Here is a 16017-nt window from a genome sequence, read left to right as displayed (position 1 = left end):
CAATTGTCTACAAAACTATTGGGAGCACTTATTTCACGCTCTAGCCAACTTTTGGTCGCTCGAGCCGAGGTTCAAAACAAAGGGTGGTAGCTCGAGCGAATATGCAGAATTTGGAATTTTCAAATTTCAGTTCCAAGTTCAAAATCCATTTTTAAAGTATCAAAACACACTCTTTTGGGCCAAAACCTGAGAAAACATATGTAAACTCATAATATATCATGCATTGAAAACAATTTCACAAAATCAAGCCCAAAAGCATTGTCAATTATCTAAAACTCAACTTGAAATACAATATGTAGAACATGCATGAATTGATACAGTTCTTTTCTTCCAAAACATGATCAATTGAGGTAAAATGTTGTAGAACTTGATGAATTCCCAAAACCAAGTTAGAACAATGACATGGATGAGGAGATTTCTTGGAAAATAAATTCAATTCATGATAAAATGAGCATGCATGCATGATATGCTCTTCGTTTCTATTTTCTTAGATCAAATGATACATTAATTCTTATATTTCCTTAAATTCTCATGGGAATTAACTTAATGTCTCAAATTCAAGGTTGAACTCTTATCTAGAACTTTGAGTTTTCAAATGTAGAAGCTTAATTCTCCAAGTTATTTCCAATTCCTTCCAAATTCTCTATATTTCCCTAGCCTTCAAGTTGATTTGTTCTCCTCTCTCTTACGTTTTGATCTCAAAATGAAATCTAGAGTTGTTATTGTGTCACCATTAGCCTTATATGGGCTTGATTAGTGGGATTTAAGTTAGCTTGGCTTAAGAATAACTAATTTGTATATTTTACTCTAATTATTTGATTCTGAATCAAATTTTAATTAAACTTACCATAAAATTTTAAAAATTCTAAATAACATATAAACATCGTCAATTTCGTGTTCAGATGCCGATAAAGCCTTCAATTCACAGATTCAAGCTGAATTACCAACAAATAATCCTACAACAGACAGATATAAAAACAAATAACACATAGAATGCACAATTAATTCATAATTTCATCTTAATTACTTGTTAAGCATCCTTAGTCAAGGATTATGGCTAATAATAGGTTAGGGTTGTTACAAGTGACAGATAATAAATGCTCAAAATAAAATACAGAATGTTAACACGAACTCTTCTACTCAAGCACAACTCGGGTTGGATTCACATCTAAACTCTCATAACTCATAAATACTGTTATCCAAAAGACAACCTAAGAGGGGGGATGAATTAAGTTTTTACAAATAAAAATAATAATATCCTAATAAAAATTATGACTAGCACAATAAATAAATTTAGTTGATGAAATAAAAATAATTAAAACAAGTGTTCTAACAACTATATCAATTAATGATTTTAGCACAATAAAAATATGAAATATACTTATGGCAATTTAAATAAAATAAAGAGATAAGGGAGAGAGAGACAAACAAATTTATAGTGGTTTGGTTTCAATTCGGCCTACGTCTACTTCTCAAGCTTCATTTGAGATTTTTCCCTACTCTCTAGCTTCACAGGGTGCTAATAACCTTTTTACAGATGAAGCAATCCTCTACGGATTTTACACAGACTTTCTAAGTCAAGAACACTGAGTGTACTACACTCTTACAAGGTTGAAAAAAATGTGTTTTTGCTTTCACAGAAAGTTACAAGAATTATCTCTCAAAGATAGATATAAAAATGAAACTCTGATTTTTCTATAAACCTCACACAGGAAAGATGGGTTTAAAACTATACGTCTTAGTGTACAATTTCTGAAAGAGGATGTAAACAAAAATTGAAGAACACTTCTCAGAAAATTTCTCAAATAATAGATGTGAGTGATTAGATCAAAGAATATTTTTTGATCTTTTTTGTAACTTGTTTACATTAGAGGCTTTGGTATATATAATGAAACTTATAGCCATTTATAACCGTTGTATTCATTTGAATTTATAGCCGTTGTATTCATTTTAATATCTTCCACTCTATTATTACTAATTTGAATATCTTCTACTTGAACCTTTTGGCCTGCTGCTATGCTGGGTTGTTTGGACCTTTTGGCTTGCTGCTGTGCTGGGCTGTTTGAACCTTTGTTTTGAGCTATTTAAACATCTGATTTAATCAAATATTAAATACATTTTAACAACATTTAGGATAAAAGTTTTAGGTAAGAAATAGTAGAACAAAATAAATTTTAATTCTATTTTTCTCTTTCAAATAAATTAAAACATAAAATTATCAAAATAAATATTGATTCTATTTTTCTCTTTCAAATAAATCATCAAAATAAATTTTGATTCTATTTTTTTCTTCCAAATAAATTAAAAACATAATTAAATAAATTATCAAAATAAATAAGTCTAACAAATACAATAGAGTGAATAAAAATACAATTAAATAGAGTTTTGTCTAACAGGATTGTCAATTACGAAAACCTAACATATGTATTACAAAGTTATACTAAAATCTGCAAAAATATATTAAAATGTATGAAAGTATATAAAATTTGTAGATGTTTCCGATTGGATAGTGAGGTGATATGAGAAAAAGAAATGATTGTGGTTTCTCACTTAGGTGACCCAAAAAAAAAAAAAAAAATCGATTATGATTTTTCACCACTATGTTTGAATGAATAAAAGAGAATAAAATGTGATTTATTACTTACCTTGTTTAGATAGAATAAATAAGGGAAAATAAAAGGAAAATGTTGTATTTCATTTTATCAAAATAACCTTCCATTTATGTTTTGTCATAAGGGTAATTTTCGTATTTTAGAAAACTTTCATTAAACTCAATTTTTTTCTTAAAAAATCTTACTACTTTTGATAAGAAACACAATACAAATTTGATGAGAATCATTTTCTTACTATCTCCTATCATTTCTTGCCATTTCTCACCTAATTAATTATCTATATAAGTAAAGAAATTTTATATATATATATATATTAGGGTGATGCACCAATAAATCCCAAATTAATAACTTATACACTGTTTAGTTCTAAAAGTTTTCTTATAAACTGAAAGGTCCCATTATAAGAAAATTGACCATAAAAGGTATATACATCAAACACCATCATTGTCAAAACAGCATCATCATCATCATCACAACATCATTATCAAAACAACATCAAACATCACAACATCATTATCAAAACAACATCAAACATCATCATGAAAACAACATCAAACATCACAACATCAACGTTAAATAACATAAAACATCATCATCAAAACAACATCAAACATCACAAACATCATCATTCAAACAACATCAAACATCACAACATCATCATCAAGCATCATCATCATCATCATCATCATCAAACGTCATCACATCATTAACAACACAACATCACAACATCAAACTAAAAAAAAATACATCAAACATCAACATATACATTATACATCACTAAACAAACAACCATTTCTGAAGGATAATGGCCCACGTTCTACCCATATTTTCTCGGGAAAATTTTGCTAACCCATTTTTGATTTTCTTGTTTCTTTCTCTTTCTTGAGGTTCAGAAAGATGTGGGTCTCTCAACTTTCTCTACACAACCGTCGTTTTCCATCCAGAATCCCAAGAAAACTGTTTCCAGGAAAATTGTGTTTGTTATGGAGCCACTGCAATTCGAACGCAAGCCTGCTACCACTGGTTCAGATGGGTTTTGATCATTTGTTATTAAATTGATGTTATTGCAATATGGGTTTGAGAAAGTTGTGTATTTTAATGGTGGGTTTGTCTCTTTTTTTTTGGTGTTGATTATTAGGTAAAGACAGCGATGACGATTGTGGCTTTGTGAGAAATGGAGAACGGGAGATGGGTTACTATTTGTTTCCTTCTCTCACGGGCAATTGTTGTTGCGGCCATGGCGTTTCGGAATGGGGGGAACAGGACGATTATGAGGTTGTGAGGAAGATTGGGAGAGGGAAATACAGTGAGGTTTTCGAGATCGGACGCCGAGGAAGTTAGGGTTCTTCTTTGGTAGTCCCAGATGTTGTTTGATGATGATGTTGTGATGTTTGATGTTATTTTAATGATGATGTTTGATGTTGTTTACCAAAATTATATGGGACTAAATGGTGCATAAGAAAACTTTTAGGACTAAATGGTTTAACTTTTCAAAAAATAAGATTTATGGATAAATTTTCCTATATATTAACTATATGCCAAAGGGGATAAGATCACCAGTACAATGTAATCACACTGATCCAAACAAATTTTTATTTATTTATTTTTTATTTTTTTGGATAAGTAACATTCTTTGGCCATGTCATCTATTGGCCATGGTTTCAATTTTTATTTGACCAATTGAGTTCTGCGCTGCATCTAGAAAGTTAGGGATTAATCATTTTCCAAGATAAAAATTAGAGTAAATTACAAATATATTTTTTGAGATTTGATTAAAATATAAATTGTTTCTTGTAATTTTAAAAATTACATTTCACCCTCTAAGATTTCTAATTTTGTGGGTGTTTGGAAAGTGAATTTTTTTGTAAGTTTTTTTAGTTGTAAGATATTATTGGAGAAATTTTTTTTTTGTGTTTGGGAAGATAGTTGAGTTTTTTTTGGTTGGATGTGATGTTTGTGAGAGAAAAAGTAAAATGATTGTGAGATTTGATATGATATTTTGTTTGGATTTATTTTTTTTGGTTTTGTAACCAATTTGTCTTTTAGTGAAAAAAAAAAATAAACCTAAAAAATTTGTTCCCATACACCGCCAAATAACAAATCGCCTATTTAATTAATAACTCGTCAATCAATTAATAATTTTTAATGATGTTATAAGTATATTTTAATTAATAATTTAAGTAATTTTATTATTATATAGGAGAGTAATTATGAATTTCTTTTCTTAGTTAATTCTGTTAAATAAATTTTTTTAATAAGGGAATATTTGTAATTTTTCAAACTACAGTGAACAATCTGTAACTTAAGCAAACTTCAAGGGGTATATTTGTAATTTACCCTAAAATTTAAGTTTTATTTTTCATTATGAGATTTGTAGTAAGTTATTATTTCTATTCATTATTGGCTATTATTTTGATTTGGAGTGGTTGTTGTGAGCGAAACACGGCCCGCTATTGTTGTGTTGGCATTGAGGTCCATCTCGAGTCTATTTTCAATAATTAGGACTATTTAGGCTTTAAGATACATCATGTAGGACATACTTACAAATAATTAAATTGATCGGATATCGTCTTTCATATAAATATATTTGTATTCAATTTTATATTTAAAATAACACTTATCGTTTATTTTTTTTCGATACAAATGTGTTTTGGTAAAAAAATTATTGCTATTCGATCAATTTAATTTTTTACAGGTGTATTCTATACTATATATCTTAAAAAATGAATAATTAAAATAATTAAAATAAAATAAAAAATGAATCTCAATATCTACACAATAGTGGTTGCTATGCTTCACTCACAGCAACCACTCCATGTATATGATTGATTGTTGGGTTTGGTAGTTGTTGAGCTTGTAGAGGGATTGCTTTCGGAAAATGATGTTCAATTTAATGTAATTGTTTTTATATTTATAATCTATCTTCAACAGATCCCGATCGGGGCCAATTTGGACTTGAGTGCACAGTAGCATGTGTTGTTGGGCTTGCCATAAGTAGGACATTGAGGGTGCTGGGCTTGATGTTTAGCGTGATGTTGTGCATTGTGCCATATGATATGCTTGGGTTTTGTTTTGCTGTCCTCAACATGGGGCCATCGCCTGGCTAGTTAGTCGAGAGTGCTAATTTTTGGGTTTGGGCACAACTCCAAGGGTTATAGCCCATTTTATTTAGAGCAATCTTACGTAATTTGAATTTAAATTCGAATTTGTCTTAAATGATTTAAATTTTATTTTGTCGATTATTCGGTCAGTCATTTAATAAAAAAATTAACAATAACGGTTAATTAGGTGACAATCACGATAAATAATTATTTTACTTGACCCCCGAATAGTCATCCGACCAATCAACCGATAAAAAAAAAAAAAAAAAAAATTAAAAGTAACTCAAAATTTTCTTTTAATTATTTGTTGCGCAATTGGTTAGACTCGTATCGTATGGGCAAATTTTCAGTGGAACTGGAAGGAAGACTGGAAAAAAGAAGAGTACACAAACTTGCTCAACACATATACACAACACGAGCAATTTCCGGACGACGAGTAGCTAGCTCCTCCGGGTCCAGCGAAAATGTTGCCGCCGGAGCTCCAGCCTCGGTCTTACCGTCCCTACATCTCCTCCTCCATGAGCGCTCCTTCCTTCCCCACCACCTCCTTCAACGGCGGCTACTCCCCCGAACGAAACCCTAACCATCGCAACTCTGCATTTTACGGCGGCAACAGCAGCAGCAATTGTTCTTCTTCGATCAGATCTCTCAAGAATTCTCGATTTTCACCTTCTTCGTTCGCCCACAACGCTAGGATCGCCGTAGCCCTAGTACCCTGCGCCGCCTTTCTCCTCGACCTCGGCGGCACACCTGTCTTCGCTGCCTTGACATTGGGACTCATGGTCGCCTACATCCTCGATTCCCTCAACTTCAAGCCCGGTTCCTTCTTCGCCGTCTGGTTATCCCTCATCTCCGCTCAGATCGCCTTCTTCTTCAGCTCCACCTCCTCTCTCATCTCCACCTTCAATTCCGTCCCTCTCGCTCTCCTCTCCGCTTTCGTCTGCGCCGAGGCTAACTTCATGATCGGCGTATGGGCTTCCCTTCAGTTCAAGTGGATTCAAATCGAGTATCCTACCATCGTCCTCGCCCTCGAGCGCCTTCTCTTCGCTTGCGTTCCCTTCACCGCTTCCGTGCTCTTCACCTGGGCTACTGTCTCTGCCCTTGGTATGAGCCACGCTTCCTCTTACTATCTCATGGTCTTTGTTTGTGTTTTCTATTGGCTTTTCTCTGTCCCTCGCCTCTCCTCTTTTAAATCCAAGCAGCAACAACAACAAGTCAAATTCAATTACCATGGCGGAGAGGTCCCCGACGACAATCTCATCCTCGGCCAGCTCGACAGTTGTATCCACACTCTCACTCTCTTACACTTGCCTCTCTTGTTTCACATCGCCTCTCACTACTCGGTTCTATTCTCTTCCGCTGCTTCTGTTTGTGATTTGTTCCTTCTCTTCTTCATTCCTTTCCTGTTTCAACTATATGCCTCCACAAGAGGCGCACTGTGGTGGGTCACTAAAAACGAGCACCAGCTGCGGAGTATCCGATTGGTGAATGGTGCTGTTGCTTTGGTGGTGGTCGTGATTTGCTTCGAGGTCAGAGTTGTTTTCCATTCATTTGGCCGCTACATTCAGGTGCCACCACCGTTGAATTATTTTCTTGTGACCATTACCATGCTTGGAGGGGCGGCTGCAGCTGGTGCCTATGCCCTTGGTGTGATTGTCGATGCTTTCAGCTCCCTGGCCTTCACTGCTTTAGCTGTATTAGTCAGTGCTGCTGCAGCAGTTGTTGTGGGATTTCCTATATTGGTATGATTTGCATCAACTCTATTCTATCTTGTTCAGGGGTACAAATTTATCTGGATGGATGTACCGTGTGTATTATTGGTTGTATCTTATTATCTTAATGTTTCGGTTAATTACACTTAAAAAACTTTCACTAAAACTATATTTTGGGCCCTCCACTTTCAATTGTGACATTAATGAGGTTGATGAAATTTTCTTGTCATTAGCATCACTACATTTTCGCTAAAATCTCACTTTGGTCCTTTGTACTTTCACCAAAATTTGTATTCAGTCCCTCCGCTTTGAGTTGTGCACTTAGAAAAAGTCACTAGTAGCACACGTGCCAATATTTGACAGAAGACGAGTGTATTGAAACACTAAGCCCAACGACTAAATTGACTTTGTTCAACTTGACCTATCACTTTGGTTCTTTTCCATGGAAGGTTGTTTGGAAATCTGGAGCTGCTTCTAGGGTGGGCTCTATTTGTGTGGACATTAGCTCTAAACTCTATTCTCAACACTGATAATTTGATGAAGAGGTGACATTGAACACCTAGCGGGTGTTGTATGTGTTAATAGGGAAAAGAGAGGATGGATTATTTACTTCTTCATTGCCCAATAGCAAAAGATTTCAGGCTTTGGTGTCCAATGGGTCATGCCAAACTCAATCAAGTATGTTTTGGATTGTTGGTTAGTGGTTGTAGAAGGAAGGATAAAAGGAAGGCTTGGATGGTTGCTCCCTCATGCCTTGGCCTTATGGAGGGAAAGAAATACACTTACTTTTGAAGAATCGGTGTTAGGGGTACACAATTTTAAGACGAGTCTTTGCATACTTTTTATTTTTGGCGTAAAGGTTGTTTTTGTGAATCCTTTCTTCTCTTGTGGATTTTATAGTCGAGGTTAATTTTTCCGTCAAGCTTTTTTTGACACGTGTATATGTTTCACCCTTTGGGGTGTTTTTGATTTAGTTATATAATATATAATATAATACATTTTTATTTACCCAAAAAAAATTATTTGGGTAAATAATTGTCTAGGAGATTGGAGGTGATATAGTACAACTTGAGGAAACTTGACCTAAGGCCGACTGAGTGGATTGTGGTTTTATTTTTTGGCCATGAAAGTTACTATATTTGCAGAGAATAATGGCTGGAACTTTCTGGATAGCTAAAGTTATATGATGTTTAGATGTTTAGGTATGGAATTAACAGCCTACAAATAAGGGGAAAGTTTAGGGACAATTTTGGGTTCATTAGGTTGACCCAAGTCACCGATTTGTAGAGCAGGAGTGCCCATTGTAAAAATACATTCAGAGCGGGAGCACCTCCGAAACATACTGATAAATGAAAAATACTTCAGAAGTATTAAGCAAATAGCACTGTACTGTGGTTTACTGGTTGTTGCTGAGGGCAAGCTTATTTTTGTTACACAAATCAAGCCCGTGCATTATTGTGAGGCTCACCATAACATAATATGTACACGTGACAATCAATTACATGTTAGACTTTAATTCATCTGTAGTTTGCGATTTCTACCACTTCAATTCACGGATTTGACCTGCTCTTGTTCTAAATTCTTCAATCTGTGCATCAGTTTGTGATCTGCTGGACCACATTGCATGGATTCAGTGACTTTGGGTAGATCTTTATGGATGAAATTGGGGCTGTTTTTTAATGATTTGGAATGTATCCTAAGAATAGTAATTTTGTGAAGAAGAAGAATTTAGGAATCTCACCTAGATCTCCCCAGGAATAACCTCCTAAGATAAGGTTGTATCACACAAAAGTTACAGATGTTTCACATAAATTTAAACTCAGCTCTATAGAATAGAAGAATTATATAGATTTTTATAGGTTGTTGGGTTCTCCCAACTCTATTAGGATTATGACTACAAAAAATAAGGAAAGTTTGACCTACTGCAAAATTTTAGTCCTCATTAAAACCCTATATACAACATAAATAACAATAATTGGGTCGTAATATGATCAATGAGTGACACCTATAGCACATGTCTAGCAATTTGCAGAATTACTAAACTCCCTGGAGTCATTGACTCCTAAATCCTTATAAAATATTGTTAAACCTGTCCAGCTGCATTCTAATCTATAAAATGTGTCCCAAAAAAAAACCTCAACTTGACCCTAAATATATATATATATATATATATTTGGATAACCATAAACATGTAGAATATGTTGGATGTTTTAATAAGCCTAAACAAGTTATTAAACATCCAAAAATCCTTGGCATCATGAGGCTCGAGTAAGGTTGAGGTACAACTCTCAGTTTGGAGGGTTTTGAATGAAATGTTTTTGAAGCATTGTTATTTAATGGACCAAGAACTTCAATATCTCAGTTTCTTTTATATATGCATGCTTGTAAATTTTCATTTCATTTTATTTATTATTATTTTTAAAGAAGGGTGGGGTGGGGAAATATTGCTTCAATTTTAAAAACATTTCTATTGCAAGTCATGTTTACAAAGTTAAAACAATATTTACTGCAAATTGGTAGATTGTAATTATTTGGTGATTGGATACGACCTTTTTTATTATTATGAGAGTGATACCTTCACCTATATGTGGACATCTAAGTGCCTGATTATGCGCGAAAGGTCCTGATTGGAGGTTGGATCTGTAGAACCTTTTCCTTGTGGCTGTAAATGAGGGTCGAACAAAATGGAGTTGGTGGCTGCTTGCCTGCTAGCAAAAAGCACAGTGTGTATGTATGTGTCAATTTTGTCAAACAAATACTCTTAATTGTGTATGGCTTGAAATGTGAAATAAAACTTGTAGGCCATTTTATGTATTAGCGAAGTTTGAGTGGAAAAATGTTGTTTAAGTTTTAACAAAAATCTACAGTTGCTTTTGACATTGTTTCTTAATTAGATGGACAAATTTGTTACTAATATATGGTACATCCATTTGGAGATTTTATTTGTTTGTTAATCAAATTATTCTTACAACTTGAAATTTAACTTTTGAAATCACTCATTGTAAACTAAGAATTAAAAGCATAGCAAAGCTAGAGAAATTTTTTACTTCATTTTTTCCCCTTGAAGTTATGTCCAATGAGAAGTTTCAATGATGTTGATCTCTTAGCATGTGCTCGCATACTTAAAAAATTGCTCTGCAACCCCAAAGGTTATATCTTTGTTATTTATTTTTGATAAATAAGTAGACAATACTTTTTTTAAAAAGTATTAAGACGATGCAAAGAATAAAAAAACTGCCCACCAAGGGCCAAACAAAATTATCTAATCAAATTCTCTACAAAATCTACAAAAATCAAAACATTTGGATTAACCGAACTTGTAACCCAATATGCAACACCATCAACAACCGACTCTCTAACCATGAAACAGAACGGCACTCATTCTGAAAAACACGCCGATTTCGCTCCAATTACACCAACCAAAGCAAACAATAGGAAGCAAGAACCTAAGCCTTCCTATGCCTCTTCCCCACCCCAGCCCCACCCTAACTTTGTAACACACCCAACACTGATCCCGGTTGCATCCAAACCAAACCAAACCAAACCAAACAAAGCCACAATAAAACTCCAAAGTTGAGACGCAACTGGACAATGTAAAAGCAAATGATCCACCATTTCCCCATCCCTACATCACATGCAGCACTAGTTGACCAGAACATGCCTCGCCGGCTCAAGTTGTTGATGGTCAAAATCCGACCCAAAGTGGCTGTCCAAACAAAGAAAGTAACCTTAGACGGTGATCCCGTCGCCCAGATGCTCTTCCAAGGAAACACTACCCCACTACCCCCCTCAAGCACACCATAAAAAGAAGGCACTAAAAAAATCCCTTGAGATCTCCGACAATACCACACCAAGGAATCCTCCCCATCCCTCCCATCCCTCACACCATACAAAAAGCTCAGGGGATCCACCAGTTGGTCCAACGCCCAATCTTGCACATCACGACGAAGATGAACATTCCAAACAAACAACTGCCCCTACCTAACTCTGGCAGACGCCACCAGCTCCTCCCCATCCACAGCAATAGCATAAACCATAGGAAATATACTCGCCAAAGGCACCTTGCTACACCACCGATCCTGTCAAAAACGAGTCCTAAAAGTGATGATTGTTTATAATTTATAAACCTTGCATCTTACATGGGGAAATAATCCAGAGAACAGTGATGACTGTTTATAATTTTTGGAGCCAATGATTATTTAGAATCCTATTGTGTATGAAGAAATTTTATGAACTTTCTAGCGTGGAAGCCACCCTTTTACGGTTCCACCGATGTGTCTTTGCCAAAAGAAATGGAGTCATTATGACGAACAAGTTATAGTATTTTACCTAAAAGGGTAGTCTGATGGAGTGCAAGTAAAGTGAATTCTTGTGATTTGATGAAATACTTCGTTGGTTTTGAGGAGTGTCAGTTTCTGCATTGTATAATACCATGCCAATAATTTTAGTACTTGTGAAAAAGTGATTAAAGTACTAATTTTAGTACACATTACTGACATTTGGGCAATAATTGATGTTTATTGGTTTTGTAATTTGAGAGGGAGATGCATATGATTAAACTATTTATTTTGCATTTCAATATAATTTGGATGTGCTTCAAATTGAAGTCGTTTTCATCCTTTATTTTGCAGTTCCTTCCACTCCCTTCAGTTGCTGGTTTCTATTTGGCTCGTTTCTTTACAAAGAAGAGTCTGCCATCTTACTTTGCCTTTGTCGTCCTAGGGAGTTTGATGGTCATGTGGTTTGTTCTGCATAATTTCTGGGATCTGAATATTTGGTTGGCAGGCATGTCTTTAAAGTCCTTCTGTAAGCTCATAGTTGCCAGTGTTGTCCTGGCAATGGCTGTCCCTGGTTTAGCTCTTCTTCCTCCAAAATTTCATTTCTTGGCTGAGGTTGGTTTGGTCAGCCATGTACTGCTGCTATGCTACATTGAGGATCGCTTCTTTAATTACTCGAGCATTTACTATTATGGGTTGGAGGATGATGTAATGTATCCAAGCTACATGGTTGCCCTGACTACTTTTGTGGGTTTGGCTCTGGTGAGGAGACTTTCTGTGGATAACCGAATTGGACCAAAGGCAGTCTGGATTCTGACTTGCCTGTACTCTTCAAAGGTGGCAATGCTGTTTATCGCTTCAAAGTCTGCTTTATGGGCGTCTGCTGTTCTTCTATTGGCTGTTTCTCCTCCTTTGCTTCTTTACAAGTAATTATTAGTTATTTTCATCACATTTCTGACCATTATTCTTATACTTGTTTTTCTTTATATGACATCAGACTTGTAATTCTCTCACTAATATTGCAGGGACAAGTCAAGAGCAGCCTCAAAGATGAAACCTTGGCAAGGTTATGTGCATGCTGCTGTGGTTGCTTTATCAGTTTGGTTTTGTCGTGAAGCAATTTTTGAAGCTCTCCAGTGGTGGAACGGGAGATCTCCATCTGATGGTTTACTTTTGGGTTCCTGTATTCTTGTGACTGGATTGGCCTGTGTACCAATAGTCGCTCTCCACTTCTCTCATGTCATGGTACTAGTTTTGCCTTTCTTTGGGTTATGTTGCCTAATTTTTTTCCGACACTAGTGTAAATACTCCATCCTCCTATTGGAAAATTATAAAGAAAAAGAAGAATTGAAACAAAACACAGTTTGTTACCTGCTTGACGGGATCTGTTTGAGCATCTACAAGTATTTATGTTTCCTGTTATGCATTCTTGTGCATATGGGTTTCGTTGAGTGATTAATGACATCAAAATTTCCGTAATTTGTTGATTAAAAGAACATTTTCTAGTGTAAGAACTAAGAATTAGCACAGAAATTTGGATGCTGATTATTTAGTTGGATGAGTTTATGAATAAAAATAAGTGGGCATTTACTACCAAATAGCAGGAGCTGCTCAACAATCTGGAATTATTTCTTTCTCTTCCACTATTGAGAATTAGTATCAGTTACAGATATTACGTTACTTTAATACTTCTCATCATGTTTATATACTTGTTTGGAATCATCAAGCTTTTATTTCTATTTTATTTTTTTCAACTAATGAAATAATTGGTACTTGGATCAAGCTAAAAGACTCTTATTTCTTCTCTATGCAGTCTGCTAAGAGATGTTTGGTGCTCATAGTGGCAACAGGTCTGCTTTTTGTTCTGTTGCAGCCCCCAATTCCATTATCATGGACTTATCACTCTGACATAATCAAAGCCGCTCGTCAATCAGCCGATGATATCTCCATATATGGTTTCATGACATCAAAGCCTACATGGCCATCATGGCTGCTTATCACAGCAATCCTCCTCACTCTAGCAGCCGTAACCTCTGTCATCCCTATTAAGTATATTGTTGAATTGAGGGCATTTTACTCCATTGCCATAGGGATTGCTATTGGCGTATATATAGCTGCAGAATATTTCCTTCAGGCTGCTATATTGCATGTCCTTATAGTCATAACAATGGTCTGCACCTGTGTCTTTGTGGTTTTCACACATTTCCCATCTGCCTCCAGCACAAAGCTCCTACCATGGGTGTTTGCTTTACTTGTGGCTCTATTTCCTGTGACTTATTTGTTGGAAGGCCAGGTGAGAATCAAAAACCTACTTGGGGATAGTGGAGAAGAAGAAGACAACAAGCTGGCCACTCTACTTGCTGTTGAGGGGGCAAGGACATCTCTGCTTGGTTTATATGCAGCTATCTTTATGCTTATTGCATTGGAGATTAAGTTTGAACTGGCGTCACTTATGCGAGAAAAGGCTCTTGAAAAGGGTGGAATTAAACATAGCCATTCTGGTCAAAGTGGCTCTGCTGCTTTCCCTGCAAAGTTAAGGTTCATGCAGCAACGTAGGGCCTCAACTGTGACAGCCTTCACGATCAAGAGGATGGCTGCTGAGGGAGCCTGGATGCCGGCAGTTGGTAATGTTGGTACTATAATGTGCTTTGCTATATGCCTAATCTTGAATGTCAATCTCACCGGTGGATCAAACCGTGCAATATTCTTCTTGGCACCTATCTTGCTGCTACTCAACCAGGACTCTGATTTTGTTGCTGGATTCGGGGATAAGCAGAGGTATTTCCCAGTTACAGTTGCCATTTCAGCCTACTTGGTATCCACTGCCTTTTATAGCATATGGGAAGATATCTGGCATGGGAATTCTGGGTGGGGCCTTGAAATTGGAGGACCAGATTGGTTTTTTGCAGTGAAGAATGTGGCCCTTCTCATCCTTACATTTCCGAGTCATATCCTTTTTAACCGGTTTGTGTGGAGCTACACAAAGCAGACAGACTCAACGCCACTGCTGACATTGCCCCTTAATCTTCCGTCAGTCATAATAACGGATGTGATGAAGGTTAAGATCTTGGGACTTCTTGGAATTATATACTCCTTGGCTCAATATCTGATTTCTAGACAACAATATATTTCAGGCTTGAAGTTTATTTAGACAAAAAAAGAAAACATACTATGTACAATATATTTGGGCAATTTTCAAGTGAGATATGGAAAGTTTGTTTTCTGGACACTAATTGTTCTTACCTCCGTTTGGATTTTGTTTGGTTAAATACAATTGCTGAGATGATTCCTTTTTATGTGTTTTCCTTTATTAAACTTAGATGGAATATCTTGGCCTTCTTTTACTCGTGCTTGGCAGCCCTCCCTCTTTTGGTGATTTTTAAAGCAATCGTGGATTTTTCTGTTTATGTTTTGGTAGAAATCATGGTTTTCTAAAACTGTGTTTGGATCATGGATTTATATAGGAATTTGAAAAGGAAAAAAAATGTGTGAAATGTAATTGTATTTTATTTATATATTTATTTTTTCTTTTCAAATCTATGATCAAAACACAATATAAGGGATTGTGATTATCTAGTAAGGCTCATTTATGGACACGCATCATCAAAATTCCCATGCATATCTTTTGTAGTGAGTGAATCACATTTTGGTTGGCTCAGTCCCCTGATTTTAAGCTCAGAGTCTACTAGTTTAGCAGTAATTCATATTTTTTAATTATAGTTTATTTATTAATTTATTATTTTATGTGACAATACTGTATTGTGTATTGATTTACCTACCATCTTTTTCATCAAAAGACTACCGAAAAAAGGACATAAAAAATAAAATAAAAAGGTGTACAAGAAAACAACACTATGAGGAAGAGGAGAATAATAATTAGAGGGACAGAAGTCTTTACAATATCAAATGCAATACAAATAGAAGCTAAGAAAAGTCCGCCGATTTATAACTGGGGCCAGGGGAGGGGAGGGGAGGGGAGGGGAGGGGAGGGGTCACTGTCCAGTACTGTTCACAGAGGAGGGGGGTGGGTTATGGGTCAATGGTTGAGAACAGCTCTCTAACGGGGGCGCAATGCGCAACACTAATTTCCTTCAAAAAAATGTTAGGGACTTCAGGGTTCTACTGTTTAGTTGAGTGGAGTGATTTAAAAAGAAAAAAAAATAGTTAGAATATAAATAAAATATATTTATATTTTATCTAATTATATATATATATATATATATTTTGATCTTTTTAAATTTTTTAATCAAATGCAGCGTAAGTATAGGTCTCACATAAGTATGAAATCTATATTTATGTGAGATATTTAATAAAA

At 35.4% G+C, this 16017-nt stretch overlaps 1 protein-coding gene across 1 annotated transcript; it reads left to right on the top strand.

Moving 5' to 3' along the window:
- The first annotated feature begins 5959 nt into the window (after positions 1-5959).
- On the top strand, positions 5960-14996 carry NEF1 (no exine formation 1). Its single transcript, XM_028201776.2, has 4 exons — positions 5960-7455; positions 12057-12628; positions 12728-12947; positions 13516-14996. The coding sequence occupies exons 1-4, from the start codon at positions 6178-6180 to the stop codon at positions 14851-14853; spliced, it is 3408 nt and encodes a 1135-aa protein (XP_028057577.2). The 5' UTR covers positions 5960-6177; the 3' UTR covers positions 14854-14996.
- Positions 14997-16017: the final 1021 nt, after the last annotated feature.

This window comes from Camellia sinensis, chromosome 5, assembly GCF_055761805.1.
Source record: "Camellia sinensis isolate YWXY chromosome 5, ASM5576180v1, whole genome shotgun sequence".
Lineage (NCBI taxonomy): Eukaryota > Viridiplantae > Streptophyta > Magnoliopsida > Ericales > Theaceae > Camellia > Camellia sinensis.
Note: the sequence above shows the minus strand (reverse complement) of the source record. Positions and strands in the feature narration are given on the sequence as shown.

Excerpts from the sequence above, each read along its gene's own strand:
- NEF1 (XM_028201776.2), top strand. The coding sequence starts at position 6,178 with ATGTTGCCGCCGGAGCTCCAGCCTCGGTCTTACCGTCCCTACATCTCC. Across the intron at positions 7,456-12,056 it reads TTGTGGGATTTCCTATATTG|TTCCTTCCACTCCCTTCAGT; the intron begins GTATGATTTGCA and ends TTTATTTTGCAG. Across the intron at positions 12,948-13,515 it reads TCCACTTCTCTCATGTCATG|TCTGCTAAGAGATGTTTGGT; the intron begins GTACTAGTTTTG and ends TTCTCTATGCAG.